This window comes from Phyllopteryx taeniolatus, chromosome 23 (assembly GCF_024500385.1).
Source record: "Phyllopteryx taeniolatus isolate TA_2022b chromosome 23, UOR_Ptae_1.2, whole genome shotgun sequence".
NCBI classification, from domain to species: domain Eukaryota; kingdom Metazoa; phylum Chordata; class Actinopteri; order Syngnathiformes; family Syngnathidae; genus Phyllopteryx; species Phyllopteryx taeniolatus.
This window is the reverse complement of record NC_084524.1, coordinates 7,412,065-7,427,671: the sequence shown is the minus strand read 5'-3', so window position 1 is coordinate 7,427,671 and position 15,607 is coordinate 7,412,065. Positions and strand designations below refer to the sequence as shown.

Here is a 15,607-nt window from a genome sequence, read left to right as displayed (position 1 = left end):
GAAGCCTGTGTAATGAAATTCGAAGGTTCGACTCCTGGTCGGGTTTGTTATGCTAATCTGAGGCCGGGCGTCATCAAGTGTGAGCAAATTAAGTAACAGACGAGGTGAGCTCTATTTGGGAACGAAAGAGACTCATAGTAGATCTGGAAAAAGACCCGTGGACTAAGTGTGTGTGATACGACTACTCTGTGTGATACGACTTATTAATTGTGTACACAATATGAAGAAAAACCCTAGAACTATAATAAATATAATTATAAAAAAATATCTATGTAAACAGTTATAAAGCGCTCTAAACAGGTACCCATTATCGTTACAAAAAATACAGGTAAGGTATGATAAATTAATATAGATATATATATATACAACTCGGATGCCGGGCGGCCGGGAACACGGCGGGTTTGCGTCATGTTGGTCTATTTTTGGGTCAACGTAACTGGCCAGTGTTCCAGCGAATCAGACGAGACACGACCCCGGATGTTTTGTTGGGGGATGGATACGGCGGCGGTTGAATTGGTGAGGCCACGCATGTGTTACGGAGCCGTTAAAACCTGAGCGAAGAGGAATTCTGTGAATCGAGACGATTCTGGCCCACTTCGGCCTGCACGCGGAGTTTGAATGCATGGCGTAAAAGGTGCTGGTTGAATAAGAGCGTATGAGCAGGAGGTGAAACGTAAGAAGTGGATGAGAATGTATTTTAGTGTGTTACCAGTGAATCATGAGGTGTGTATGGGCGGGATGTTATTTTGTGTGCAGCCAAATGTGTTCAACGGAGGTAGGGATGTGACCGGACATAGGAGTCTTTGTAAAAACGATAGTTAGGGGTGATATAATTACTTTAATGTAGTGCCGAAGAGATAGACAGTAAAACGCACCGAAGTTTAATATACTCGCGAGATGACAAGGGTGTTGTAAGGCGGAAAAGGGCTTTGCGGGGCGCTCGGTTGAGTAAATTCAGAGAGGATTGGTAATGGATGCTGAAGGAAAATATGTTGTTAAGAAAATAGAAGAGAATGAAAAATTGAGTAGAAAAATGTATGAGATTTGTCTGGTGTGCCCTGCCATGGCAGCTGTTCAGCGAAGAAAAAATAAGAGCGACAAATTCCCCCGCTAAATACAATTTACGGACCTTTCCGAAAACGGCCCCAGTGACGTCACTATAACCGGCATTGCCGGTCAAGGGGCGTCTCAAATGGCAGACCATTTGTAGAGGGGAAATAAAACTCCTATCAATTCCGCACGAGCCCGCATTCAAAAAGGTGGGTAAATGTACAAATATTGTCTTTCAAAATTTTTGAGTTTTTACAGAAACGGCTGCCCGGACTGGCTGCTGTTGGTGTAGTTTGGATTCAGGGGCTGAAAAAGTTGACGGACAACATGAGCCTGGCGCGTGGTGACATAGTCAGATTGATACGCGCCTGTTGCATTTCGGTTCACCAATCGGATGATATGTTGCCACGGTCGGGTCTGAATAATGTCGAACCTGAAATTTTATTTGCCCCTTTTGCTCCTATAGTATTTGCTGTGTGACATGTTCCCGTCCTCTTCCCCAACGGTGCCGAAGCTTCCGGACTTCAAACCTCTCATGGATCCCAGTTCTCACTTCGAACATTGCATAAGTAGTTGGACAGATAAGACAGGATCACATCCCTCCCGTTTAAGAGAGGCAAATGTTATTTATAGAATAGCTTTACTTGAGACCTTGCCGGTTGAAGTTAGGACTGAACTTTTTAAAGACCCTGACCTCATGAAAGGGGGAGATAGCTTTTTTAATTGTCATGGGTCACACCATTTGAAACTTTTTGTCGACAGAAAACACAAATCATCAGATGAGGTAAAGGACATGCAGGAACAACTTTTGAAGCTACCATTGGCCCAGGCCCGTAAAGTGGCCATTAAAAAAATAAATAAATAAATAAATAAAAATGGAAGCAGAAAAACAGATGTGGATGCCGCAGGGGTCAACGAGGAGACGAGGCGGGAGTTGTGACAGAGGACACCAACGGAGGCAGGGCTGTTTGCCGACCTCCAACGGACCAAGCGTGCTTCAATTGTGGTCAGTATGGACACTGGGATTGCCAATGTACTGTTTACCCAATGATTCAACAATGACCTCCAGTGGAACCCGGAGAGGCCACACCTCAAAGAGGAGGCTACAAAGCTTCACGAGGGAGAGGTGGGCGCGTCCCGGCAACAGCATCCGCAGCAGGCTCCACAGCAACAAGAGCCATCTCGCCAGTACTACTGCGATGAGGCCTGGTCCGAATGCCCAATGAGCCCGGAGCCAGGGGACGGAGGAAAGACAGAGCCTCTGAACCCCGCTAAGGGAAGACAACCACCTGAATGAGCTGTGCAGGGGTGCCCATGAGTGTGCCGATTACGATACCATTAAAGACTGAAATTGCTGGACAGACGCATGAACATCAGTTTGTCCTCATGAAAAGAGGGGCTCCAGTGAACCTGATGGGCAGAGATCTGCTTATCAAGACCAGGGCTACCATCCTTTGTAGCCCAGATGGACTGACGATACGGGTCCCCGATGGGACCATGATGAACTGTGGAAGAAGTTATCCTCCAGATGGAACATGATACAACATGAACTTCCGGAAGCAACTGCTGACATATATTGGGCCCGACTAAAACCTGAAACAAAGGAGGGAGGCGGCGTTTACTCGGCCTTCCTGCGGTGGAAGGCCTGGATCGACTCTCTTGCCCCCTATCGTCCTTCAATTGATCCTCTCCATCTCACACTGTTTTATGATAAAAATGACGATTTGGTTTACAGAGAAGCTTTTGAGCCAATCCAGGGGGAAAATGGGATGCTCAATAAGTAAAAGTATTTACATAGGGAAGCAAGGTGTGGCAGCGGCCTCCACCTTGACGCCAGAGCAGAGTGAGTGGTTTATGATGAGTTTGACATCTTTTCCACACTTTTTCACTTGCACTAGGTCATAAAGCTTGAGAACTGGGACCCATGGTGAGAAAATGCCATTTGGCAAATGATTGGCAACAAGATCAAATACCCAATGTGTTGTACTCTTCCAGTACTGAATGTTTTTGTATTCAAGGTACCATGGTGGACGGAGGGGTGTTGGAGCATGTGACTTTAGCGCGATTCCATGGCAGAGAACTCTCGGACCATGAGGACGCCGCACAGCTGTTGAGCTCGCTGCCGGACTCATTGTGGTCCGAGGGTCCTGCAGACGGGGGTCTATGTACATCCGTGACTCCGGTAACATTCGAGGTAAACCCGACTGCTTTTGTTAACGTGCCGTAGTATCCTTGTAAACAAGAGGCCATAGAAGATATCGCGGAAACCCAAATTCTGAAATCCCAATGCTTTGGTCCATAAATGATGTTATGAAACCCTCCGCTCAAGCTGCAGAACCGCTGGCCATTTGCAGGGCACTGGAGATATCTGAAAGTCAAGAGTGTTACTCTTTATTAATGGTGCTGATGCTGCAGCAGAAAAAAGTAGCAGGCTAATAAATGGATAGATGCTTAGAGAGCACTTGAGGTGAGAGATGATTGTGAGAAGCACATTAACGCATACGATGGCTTTAAACTTGTTTATGCCTAGAAGAGGAGTAATGAAAAATGTGTTAACTTGTGTGTCAGAGGGAATTATTTTGGCTTATTTACGGAATGGCACACAAGGAAGTGGTAGGATGGTTGTAATTGTGAATATACCGGGAGGCTGTGATTTTTGTAAGTGGATATACATAGAAGTTCCTGTTTGGGCAAACCAAATTAAGAAAATTATGCGAGGTACACCAGTCTACTAAAGACATCCGTACAATATTTAGTTGATACAGTATAGTAACTATTAATACAGCATAGCGAATGCAACTCTTTTCATTCACAGAAGTGAAGGATGGGCCAGAGGTATAAGGTTGTGTTGCTACTTATGGTACATACGATATGAGACTGTGCCTCATTTGCATTGTGTGCCAGGGAAATTATGAGGAGTACATTTCTTTGAGAATGACTATGTTATTTGGTATGAAGATTAATCTGTTTGATTGTCTCCCCAGATTCAGCACTAGAGCAGGGAAGACAAAGAGGATTTTTCCATCTTTCTGGCAAGCCAATTTTGAGGAGGGTTATATAGTTGCATTCTGTCTTCTAAATCAGGTCGATTACAACACTTTGTGGACAAGCGGAGAGCTACTTTTTGAGCTAAAGGGACAAATTTATCAGGGATAGTATTCTTAGATTGCTAAAAATAAGATAACATTGTTGCCTCAGTTATTGGTGACTGGTTCCTTACAGCGGTTGGGGAGGCTTGGTCAAGGCATTGATCATGTGAGACATAAAGTAATAATACACAAAAGGGGTAATCGGGAAGCACCATATATAGATTAATAAATACAAGTTAAGGTTGATTGCTGGGAAGTTCTGCGAGGCCCTGCGCCCTAAAATAGCCGGGAACTTGCACTAAAATGTTAAATGACCGGACATCGGCATCCCAGCTAGGGGGCCCGTTTTACAACTGGTGCGTGGGCGAAGTTTACGATAGGCAGGGCTTACGTCTGAGGATAAGAGACAGAAGTCAGGAGGGTTGCAACTCAGAGACAACTGTAAATAGGAAGAAAAGAACAAAGGGTAGTTAGACTTAAAAATCTTCCACTGACTTAATTGAACAAGCTAGAAAGTAAGCGGATATAAACCAAGCTATGACAGAAAACGCCGTTTACTGAACAGGTGACTATGGGAGGCTCGGTCGTGCTAGCGTGACCTTATTGACAAGTGAGAACCCAGTGTGTCCCCTCTCATATGCTGTTAGAGCCGCGGGTCGGTCGCCGGTTTCGGCTGTTCAGTTTATCCACAATAACAAAGACATAAGCAATGCCGTGAAGCAAGCAAGGGGGGCGCCACTGTTATTATTTGTGACGAGAGACTGAGAAAGACTCTTCAACCTGACGATTGCATCTATATGAAGGATGTTTCTCATGACAGAAAGAGAGCCAAGGAAAGGACTTGGTGGTGGAGACGGCAAAAAGCTGGAAAGACAAAGAGCAGCTGAATGGTCCTGTGTCTCCACGTTTACCAAGCGAATTGGAACAATATGATGAAAAGTCTGTTTCAGTGGGGGACAAAGTGGACACATTTCAAAGCCATCAATGATGCTGAGGGACGAAGGTCGGAGTCGGTCGGTGATCAGTGGCTCGTCGGAAGATGGTGGGGACACACTTGAGGTAATTTGGTCATCGGTATTAAGCAGGTCACCTGCCCTTGAACAGCAATAAATGGTAAAGGCTAGACAGGGCATATATTTAGGAGTTTTCAGTATAAGAAGGGTTAAATTTTACTTAGAGTCAGAAATCTCCCTAGTCAGAGGCACTAGATAGGATTGTGGGAGAAATTAGAAATATTTTTGCCATTATGGGAGTATGAGGTCATGCAGTCCTCAGATAGAATTCTACTTCAAAATTTATATTAAACGTCGGTAGGGGTTGAAAGAGAGAGGTCAGAAAGGAGCAGACCTCCTACTTGATTTCACCTACCATTGGTTAATGAGTCTGTTAGTAGTTTGTTAGCAAATGCCTCACTAAGCCTCCTACGCTGCACATGTAAATATCGATGGACCAAGACCATCTACTGTATTTGGGCACTAGGGGGTAATATACAAAGGGGGGCATTGATCGATGAATTAATCTGGTCTGACGTGGAAGAGGGGGACTTGATTTGCGGATCTGTCAGATGTAATATTGGAAATTAGGAAAAAGCAATGAAGGATACCTGTAGACTGGTAGAGGAATCTTGGGAAAATTATGCGCAGTGACGGGGGTGTAAAGACCGAAATACGAGCAAGCCGTTTCTGGTACATTTGGGGAGTAATAATTAGAAATCAGTTGGTAACAGAGCTATTTTTAAATCGTCAATCTAGCAGGAATATCGCGGTACTGAGGAGGAAGACCACGTGTAGTGATTGTACTAGTTAGTTCAAACCGATCAACTTTCAAATACTAGTTACGTGATGGCAGGGGAAGAGGCGGTTTTTGCCCAAACAGGAACGAGGGAAGGTGGATATTAATTGCGTTTAAAAAAAAAAGCCTCAGGAGGCTGCACAAGTTTCATAGCTTGCAAATTACAAATTTTGATCCGCGACTTGGGTAAGCACGTAAATGCTTCCAAATGGGTTGGTTGCGAATTACGCGTCAACCAATATATATTCTGTGTTCAGTTTTGTCTGTGGGGTGTGTAAGTGGAAATGGACGGTCAGGTCAATGTTATTGTCTGAGAAGTCTCGCTTGTCATGTCGTATTAAATGTTTATGGTTTGTGTTAAATGTTTACGGTTTGTGTTAAATGTTTGTGTTGTGTTAATTAAAAGCAGAAATGGAGCACCAATGGAGTGATTGTGGGAATGTGATCACATACAAGAGTCAGTCTCACCCATATCAAACATAGCATCCCAAGATGTTGGGAGCCGGAGGTCAAATTAAGTACTCTTGGGCCACGACCCTATTTTAGGAATTCGAACTTTTAGTTCTGGCATGATTGAAGCACCACTGGGTCAAATTCACTCATGTGGAGAAGGCTTCTATGCAATTTGTGGGGTCATCTGAGACTAACATGTTTATGACGACTGAGGACTTTGTGACTGACAAGTGGGTACGGTCTACACAGACTGTTGACTAACTGACCTTTGTGACGGTGTACATAAGGACACGGGGAAGACTCTGATTTGTGGACATAACTTTATTTTTCAGGACGCCCAGGAGGATGCAGTGTGACAGTGTTGAGCTATTGCAGGTTATGGGAGTGCTGACTTAATGCCGATTCTTATGTGATTCTTGGTCTATTGACATTGCCACTGTTGGGAAACGTGTTAACAATGAATTATCAGTGTTAACATATGATTTGTTATTTATGGAAATAATATCAATGTTTGGTGACCATTGCCGACTTGTCCCTTCTCTGGGGTATGAATGCAGGAATTATGGAGTCCACCCCCTTGGCAGGAGCATCTTTTGCAGAGGTGTGATTAATTTATTAAAGGACTTGTTTGCAGGACTTGTCAGCTGGGCCTCTGCAACGGGGAAGATGACCTGTTTAAAAATGGATGGTGGAGTGTATTCCTGTTGTTGTGTATTTGCTGGGAGAGTAGCCTCTAGGAACTTTGCTGTGCTGACTCCCACCAGTAACATCTACTGCCGGCGGACCTGAGACAGCTGTCGAAGAAGGGTGCCCAGGTAAAGTGGACACATTGATTCGTAATGTATCCGAACGGGAGGTTAGTATTCCAATTCTGAACTTTGATTCAACACTATACTGTTATTGGAGGTTGCTAGTTTATGCAGGTTCATCACAGGAAGTTGGATGGAGGAGAGCTTAGGAAGATATGGTGCATGCATGACTGGTGGGATACAGAGTATGACCAATATCGGAATGTCTAATGCAATACTGTCGAGGGAGTTCACATGATATGGTAGTAAGTACCTTAGCGTGACACTGACGGTGAGTATGATATGATTGAGGGGTAATGAGTAATACGAACCATCTATTGACACCCCTCCAGAGGTTATGATTCGTCAAGTGGCAGATATATGGGTTTTGGCATGAACAATAAATATAGAGTAACTATGGTATAATGAGATATTACAGTCTGGGGGCTAATATGGACTTGATGACGCAATCGGTTACGAACTAGGGTCTCTACGAGGTACGGAACTAAAAGGGGAATGATGTGAAAATTAACGCAAATTTAAATTACAGGACGACTGAGGGGTAAGATATTGCAAGCCGCTGCGGGTGGTTAGGGGTGCGTGCCAAGAATCCACCGAATTGGGGAGGAATCAGGAGGGTCTCATAGGGGCACCCCCATCCCTTTTTGGGTCAGTTAAGTCAGGAGGCGCATGGGCTAGCCCATGACGCAAGGGGGGTGTAAAGCGGAAAATTAGGAAAGAATAGGGGTTTGGGCACCTGTTAAATAAATTGTAGAAATTATCATAGTTTAGCTTAGCTTGCATTAATATTATGGACAATTTTGATGGAAAGAATTGCGCAACAAAGAAGTCTGCAGAAGAATAAACCTAGGGTAATACTAGTCAAAGGGACGACGGAGTCTTGTACGTACTTAAATTTCGTGTTTCCGTGACTTTGTAAAAACGTTATTAGTATCGTGTGAATGTGTAGAAGTGTGAATGTATAAGACAGGATTGCAAATTACAACTGGGTTTGGAAGCAGGTGCAAGAATCCTCCGTCCCGTGGGGGTAAAAGTTTGAAGGTTACCAAGCCCCAGACATTCATTGTCACCCTGTCATTTTGAATAGTCAGTATTAAGGTCACTCTAGGTGCAAATAAATTGACTTCCAAATTCACAAAATAAGGAAAAATAACAGTAAACCGGATTCAAGAGAACGCTTCACGTGTAAAGACTGGAAATATGTTCAACTCCAAACCCCTTACAAAATGAAACATTTAAACACATGGATAACCAAATACGATGTCGAGAGCCAGCTAAATTTGAAAAATTGGTTCAACGTCGAGACGAAATAAAAGTCCACATAAAAATAATAGAAAAATGGATAAAAGAGGGATATGACGACATTGTTGTCTGGCTAAACATGGTGTCTAAAATAGAAAAAGGAAGTAAAGAAACGAAGGACTTAGAAAATGGACGGAAAAGGCCTTCAGGGACATAAAAAACATTTGTTGTCCAGGAAAGTGCTGGCCCTTCCAAAGTATGATAAAACATTCATTCAAATGGTAGAGTGGAAAAGCTATTACAAGACCTCCGTACTTACGCAACAATGAGGTGATAAACTAAGACCAAGAGCTTATTTTTCGACTGAAATAGACAGCGTGATGTGATAATGGGCGGCATGGTGGCCGACTGGTTAGAGCGTCAGCCTCACAGTTCTGAGGACCGGGGTTCAATCCCCGGCCCCGCCTGTGTGGAGTTTGCATGTTCTCCCCGTGCCTCCGTGGCTTTTCTCCGGGCACTCCGGTTTCTTCCCACATCCCAAAAACATGCATTAATTGGAGACTCTAAATTGCCCGTAGGTGTGACTGTGAGTGCGACTGGTTGTTTGTTTGTATGTGCCCTGCGATTGGCTTGCAACCAGTTCAGGGTGTACCCCGCCTCCTGCCCGATGACAGCTGGGATAGACTCCACTACGCCTGCGACCCGCGTGAGGAGAAGCGACTCAGAAGATGAATGGATGGATGGACTTGGTGAAGGAAGTTAGGTCATTTTCTTGGCTCAGATTCCTTCATGCAAGGGTGTTACAAAACAAATTAATATCCAGCGATGGTAAGCGTCGGAGTCATGTCCGCAGGGGTTTGGAGGCATACAGCGATGCAAGGGGGGTATTATCACTTACGGATTAAGCAACGGCCACTACCATGCCTGCCTCAGATGTGTAGAACTGACTGCCCTCCATATATTGTACTGTTAGATATCCATTTGAAAATGGGTTGGATTAAGTTTGATTTTGTTGCAAAATACTGGCAGATGTTTTTGTTCTTCCAGGGGTGGTCTGGAGCTGTTCAGGGTCCCGTGTGTATAAACCTGAACTCTGGGACTAATTCATGGTGGACAGCGGCCCGGGCCTGCAGGGGTTACAGTTTCTTCATCAATGACACGAGCTGTAGACCATATGGAGGGAGACCACCTTTAAGATTTTTATTTTTATTTCGTGTGTATTTTGATATGTGTGCTTCCACAGTTCTTTTTTGTGTTTTACGCTGTTTTTTGTTCATTTATTTCAATGTTTGTATTATTCTGTTGTGTATGGTTCGCCATCCGAGTCAGGGCCCCTTTGGGTGTTTTGATGTACGGGGCTCTGAAGGACACGTGACACGACTCTCGCTCTTTTCCTCGTCTCGTTTTGAGAAAGGTTTTTCGACCAAGAGCCGCGAAACCTTGACGCTTCCGCGAGGCTGCGCGTACAAATTGATAAATTTGGGATTGGCTCCGTTTCAATATCGGGGAGGAGATTTGGTTTGTTTGGCTGTTTGGTACGCACGTGTGACCTCGGGGGGGCGAAGAGGAGACGCAGGGAGTGATTCGGCCTTATTAGAATAATTATTTTTCCTAGTAAATGGTTAACCATAAGTAAATGCCTTGGAGCATGATAGATTTTCTTGACCAAGTAGATTCTTTCAAATTGTAGATAATTAGTTAACTTTTTGGGCTAACGCTGGTTTGTTGGTTCTGGCCAGGTGTCATTTGGTAACTCTAGGTTTGTAATGAGTTTGGGGATCTCATTAAAGGGGGGTTATGTAGTATATTTTCATAGTAATACAATCAGAGTTCCTTTGGGAAGGACAAATGTTTGGAGACCTGTGTTCCCACCAACTGTCTTTTCTTTGTACTTCTACATCAAAGAACATCCTTTAACCAGTTATATGTTGATTGGGGGGTCTTGCATCCCCCTGACAGAAACCTGTCGGGGGTTTACAACCGGTCCTGGTCTTCAAAGAGGACTGTTTGGCATTATCGTAACAAAGGACCCCCGGGGGTAAGATTGACCAGACTGAGAGACGACAGCAGACGAGTAGTGGTATTTCACACCCCCAAAGAGACACCAGCTGGCAGGTACGATTCCAAATATGGTCATGAGGAGCAGCATCTTTCCGGATGCAACGAGGGAGGGGGCTAATTCCACGCCCAGAGAATTAGAACCTTGATAAACTGAGATCCCAGGTTTTTCGGGGGCTTTTTCGTCGTTCTGACAATGCAGCAGCTGCTATGACACTAAGGCCTGTTCAATAAATCGAATTAGCCCAAATGCCAAGTGTCTCGAAATCTTCATTCACCCCATGCCAGACGGAAGTCGGAGTCCTCCCGGGAGACCACCGACTCGGAAGCACAGGTGCACGAAAATTAACCACAGCATCCACAAAAGTCCACCGTTTACTTTCCCACTGTTTTGGTATGGAATGAAAAACCTAGTGGTTTCCCATTTCCCATTTACACTCTCATTCAAACAGTTTTCATTCACACTGGCTCGTCAGAGGACTCCGCCGTCCTACACGGAATTTAACTACGTCTGTCAACAGCTCGTTAGAGGACTCCGCCGTCCTATACGGAATTTAACTACGACGCCACGAAACTTTCCTAGTTTCTTTATTCATTAAACACGGAATTTAAGTACGTACAGGACTCCGGCATCCTCGCGGAATATGTCGGACTCCGCCGTCCCTTACTTGCCAGTGACTAGTATTACACAAGGTTCATTAAACACGGAATTTAAGTACGTACAGGACTCCGCCGTCCTCGCGGAATTTGTGGACTCCGGCGTCCTTTTTCCTAAAATTTTTTTTAAATTTAACTCACCAGTCGTCTTCAATCCTGTGGATTGTCTTCAACCTTCAGATCCCAGTTGAGGAGAACGAAGACCAGTCCCGTAAAGGGTCTTACTTGCCGTGGCCACGGTCTCTTAACTGGAAGTCGGCTCCACAACTGGAATCCTCGGGTGTGTTGACATCCGGCTCGAAGGACCAATTTAATGTTGGATTTATCTTACCCAACATTATAAAAAATAGACACAAAAGGAATGAAGACACTGGTTTTTTTTTCTCATGAGGAGGGCGTACGGGAGATTGTTCGGATCACAGCCTCTCAACACGCTCTAACCAATCTCTCCCGTCGCTCCTGCATTTATTTGAAAATAGGAGGGTTTTTCCCAGACATAATGTTCTAAACAATAAGACACAACACAAAACATTGGACCAACACCTGTCACGTCCCCGACCACATCCGATCACGTCCTTGGTCCAGGCGCCCTTCCATCGGATGATGCTGAGTCATCTTTTTGAAGGCGAGACATCTAAAATCGTCCATAATACTAATGCAAGCTAAGCAAATAAATGATAACTTCTAGAATATATTTAACATTTCCCTCCTGTTTATCATGTATTTGCACAAATTCTCATATCATCTTACAGTCACTTCATTTCGATTTTTAACTGTAGAATCATTTTTATGAAACAAATACATTTACACTCAGAGTAAACTTGTCATACATGAATGTTGTAGTTTAAACATCGTAATCACCTGGATCAGGAAACAAATCAGGTAAAACAACATCATCATCATCATCATCATCGTCATTATTATCAACCTCCAATAAAGGATAAATCTGCTCCATACGGTTCCATGTGGGTTATGGCTGTGGTGATTAATTTACTGATTAATGCCCGAATGCATGGGATACAACAACATCCACACAATGTCAGAATGGCTGCAAAAACAGAAATTGATATCAATATTGGTGAAATTAGGGTTTTATATTTACCAAAAACGTCCATTCAGCTGTTTCACAAGGAGTGTTGATTGAGGGTCCGTAGACCATCGATGGCTCTGGTCAAGCTGCCATCTGAAGCAGTATTGTTTGTTCTCCAAACATACCGCAAACACCTCCCTCTCTTGCGAGGAGCATGTCGACAGCTATGCGGTCTTTGGAACGTCCTTGAGCTGCTCGTGCACAGCTTCCAACCCACTCTGAGTCCAATTTCCTAATCTCTGTACATTGAAGTGGATATAGTTTATCCCATCAACATTTTTATTCATCGTACACCAACAGCATATGAAGTATTCAAATCCTCCTGCAACTTGGTCAGCTAATTTGTATTGATTAGGAACCCCACGAGGAACACCATGTATGTTTTATGTTGGATAATTTTGCCTCTGCCAGGATAAATCTCTTTTTTGTCAAGTATGTCCAAAACACACAAGGAATTTGTCTCCGGTAGTTGGAGCCGGGCGGCTCGGTGGCCGACTGGTTAGAGCGTCAGCCTCACAGTTCTGAGGTGCGGGGTTCAATCCCCGTCCCCGCCTGTGTGGAGTTTGCATGTTCTCCCCGTGCCTGCGTGGGTTTTCTCCGGGCACTCCGGTTTCCTCCCACATCCCAAAAACATGCATTAATTGGAGACTCTAAATTGCCCGTAGGCATGACTGTGAGTGTGAATGGTTGTTTGTTTCTATGTGCCCTGCGATTGGCTGGCAACCAGTTCAGGGTGTACCCCGCCTCCTGCCCGATGACAGCTGGGATAGGCTCCAGCATGCCCGCGACCCTAGTGAGGAGAAGCGGCTCAGAAAATGGATGGATGGATGGATAGTTGGAGCCGCTCTAGTACAACAGACAGTCAATTTACAGAACACTTTGGAGACAGAAAGACATTGACAAAAAACAATTGTGCAAAAAGATGCAGTCCTCTAGCAGCAGTTTGAATGACTAATATCGCAATAGTCCGGTGCAATGACCGTTGTGCAAAGGGCGCTGAGACTTCAAGGAGTGTATGCGGTTTAAAGTGACGAGTAGTGCGATCATCTGGGACAATGGTTGTGCAAATGTTCCAGATGCTCCTCAATCAGTGTGCAAATGGAATAATACAATCTTGTGATAATTATGCCGGAACTATGCGCAACAAAGGCCTGGGACCCATGCAAACAACACAATCTTTTCTCGCTACATTTGCTGCTTGTTCCATCAATAGTAACCAATTGTTATTTTGTCCTGAAACTCCTGTGACAACAAGGAACCAATCATTAGTAGTTATGTTGTTAACTTGGAAGTGGGGATCTTTTCCACCAGAATAGGCCCACAAGCTCACTATCAAACACATTGGGTGACTTGATTTGTATTTCAATATTAAACTATGGGCCGTTTTGCTTAGGTTAAACTTCTTTCTATGTTCTTTTGCTGTTTTTTTTTTTTGACCAACTGGACCAATCATAACCTGTTTCACCAATAAGGTGTTCCCATTCAAAACCTATAGTTGCATACCAGTCATATCTAAATCCCCAATTCTGTCCATTCTCTTGAGCATCATTGGTGAGAGCCGCATATGGAATTAGGATTAAAGCAGCTTGATTTTGGGGGGCACAAAATATTAAACCGTTTTGCCGCATTTGGAGGCCATGCCCACAGTTCTGATCATCAACTTTACTCCTTTTGACACGAGTTAATGATTCAACATTTTTTATTATTGGGTTTGTCATATTGGTCCAGTTGGTAGGTGATTTTTCTATCTAAAAAATGGGTTTTATCATTGAGGGTGGGACGTCCCATGTACCACAACAACAAAACCAACACCATAGTAGCCGAAGTTGCTACGTAACCACTTATCAAATGTCGTAACCAACGTGGGTGTGCCATTCTGCTGAGTTCTCACTAAACGGGTTGGTGTCTTTTTTCTTCACTGACCAGCAAGCGTTTTCAGAATCTACACATCTGCTCCCGCTCCGTTATCAGACTTTTGCTCACCTTCCCTGTTTGAGTACTCAGCTGAAATGACTCTTTTACAGTGTGTTAAATGAACCCACGTGTTTCTTTCTGCTATTTTTTAGGGCTGTAAAGTGTCAATCTATCTGTGCCACCATCCCTTTTTTTTTTTTTTTTGTTTTTCCTGTGCTAATGTAAATTTCATTTTGTAGTTTTGCACTTTGTTTTTCACAATAATTACGGTCTTGTTGTGGAATACTCATATTGGCTATCAGTATAGATTGTACCATCTTTATTTTTCATTAGTTTGCATGCCTCGGTTAATGCTACTAATTCAGTAGCTTGTTCAGCTAATTCCTGACAATCATGCTGCGTGCCTTCATCAAGGGTATTAGTGTGGCTGGATTTAAGCTTGTGCATCGCTCAACAGTCAAATGTGGTTGTGACTGCAAGATCTCTAGTTGAAAAATAAGCTATTGGTCTTAGCTTATCACCGTATTGTTGTGTAAGTATGGAGGTCATGCAATAGCTTTTACAAAATATTTAACAGTATTCTGTGTAAAAAACTACTCAAGTAGTAACTCGTGAGTCACATGATTTATTTTTTCAAATCAGCGTATGAACGTTAAATAAAATAAAAATAAATAAATCAAATATTATTGTGCAAATTCAGATATTGCTCAACAATATCACTTATAATCTAAAAAAACAAATACAATTTTACAAAATCAAATTTTTGTAGAGTAACAAATTGAGGCAAATTCAGCTCCAAGAAATGGTCGTATACTGTATATACTGTTTCTACTTGTTAAACAGCACAATACTGTAGGCTCACCAGGCAGTTGAGGGTAGATAGACCACTTTAGATATAAGTTTCATATTCAAACTTTCCCAACTGGTTTTGCCTCAAGACCCAAAATTGAAATGAGTCATTTAGTCACAACCCAAATTTTTCACATTCTTTTGCAACTGAAATTAATTTCACCCAGAAAATAGCCCAGGAGTACAAAAGCTTTTATGCACCGTTGAAAGCATAAAGTGGCGTGCGATGTAACTTGACCATGTGCCCGTGTTTGTGTGTGAGAGAGACTGGCACACTTATGGAAACACTGAGAAGTTTGCGTTTTTACCGCCTTGAGATGTAACTGCGTGTTGACTTTAGATTTCAGGGCGGTCCAGTGCTACACCGGCATCCCCTCTGGCTCCGCCCCTGGAGAAGAAGGCAAAAAGATAAAAAGGGCACGAAAGGGAGGAGGAAGAAGGCAAAAGAAGGAGAAAAAGAAGGTAGAAGGACGTGTGCTCCTCGTCTATCTTCACACACGTTTTTGTCTTCGGAACGAGAGGAAACGTGCACGCGCGCAGGTAACAATTCCGCACTCTTTCACTCGCTAAGCTTTCCTTGACGTCCGACACTTTATTTTTCTTTT

The 15,607-nt window shown here is 43.6% G+C and overlaps 2 protein-coding genes and 1 long non-coding RNA gene across 12 annotated transcripts in view; 2 read left to right on the top strand and 1 right to left on the bottom strand.

The window, feature by feature from the left end:
• LOC133472529 (gastrula zinc finger protein XlCGF57.1-like) overlaps positions 1–15,607 on the bottom strand; it is a 200,021-nt gene that overhangs the window by 66,725 nt on the left and 117,689 nt on the right. The gene's annotated exons all lie outside the window — the stretch shown is intronic.
• The window catches only part of LOC133472567 (zinc finger protein OZF-like), a 284,984-nt gene that overhangs the window by 174,655 nt on the left and 94,722 nt on the right, over positions 1–15,607 (top strand). The window contains exon 3 of one of the 10 annotated variants that reach the window (XM_061763620.1): positions 15,343–15,542. The exons of the other annotated variants lie outside the window; for them this stretch is intronic. Within the exon in view, the coding sequence (XP_061619604.1) occupies positions 15,343–15,542 (200 nt within the window). The remainder of the gene's footprint in view (positions 1–15,342; positions 15,543–15,607) is intronic. 10 annotated transcript variants of the gene reach the window in all.
• On the top strand, positions 2,008–10,846 carry LOC133472601 (uncharacterized). The gene is made up of 3 exons (XR_009786773.1): positions 2,008–5,198; positions 6,941–6,984; positions 7,114–10,846. It is a non-coding gene; the product is annotated as an uncharacterized LOC133472601 (long non-coding RNA).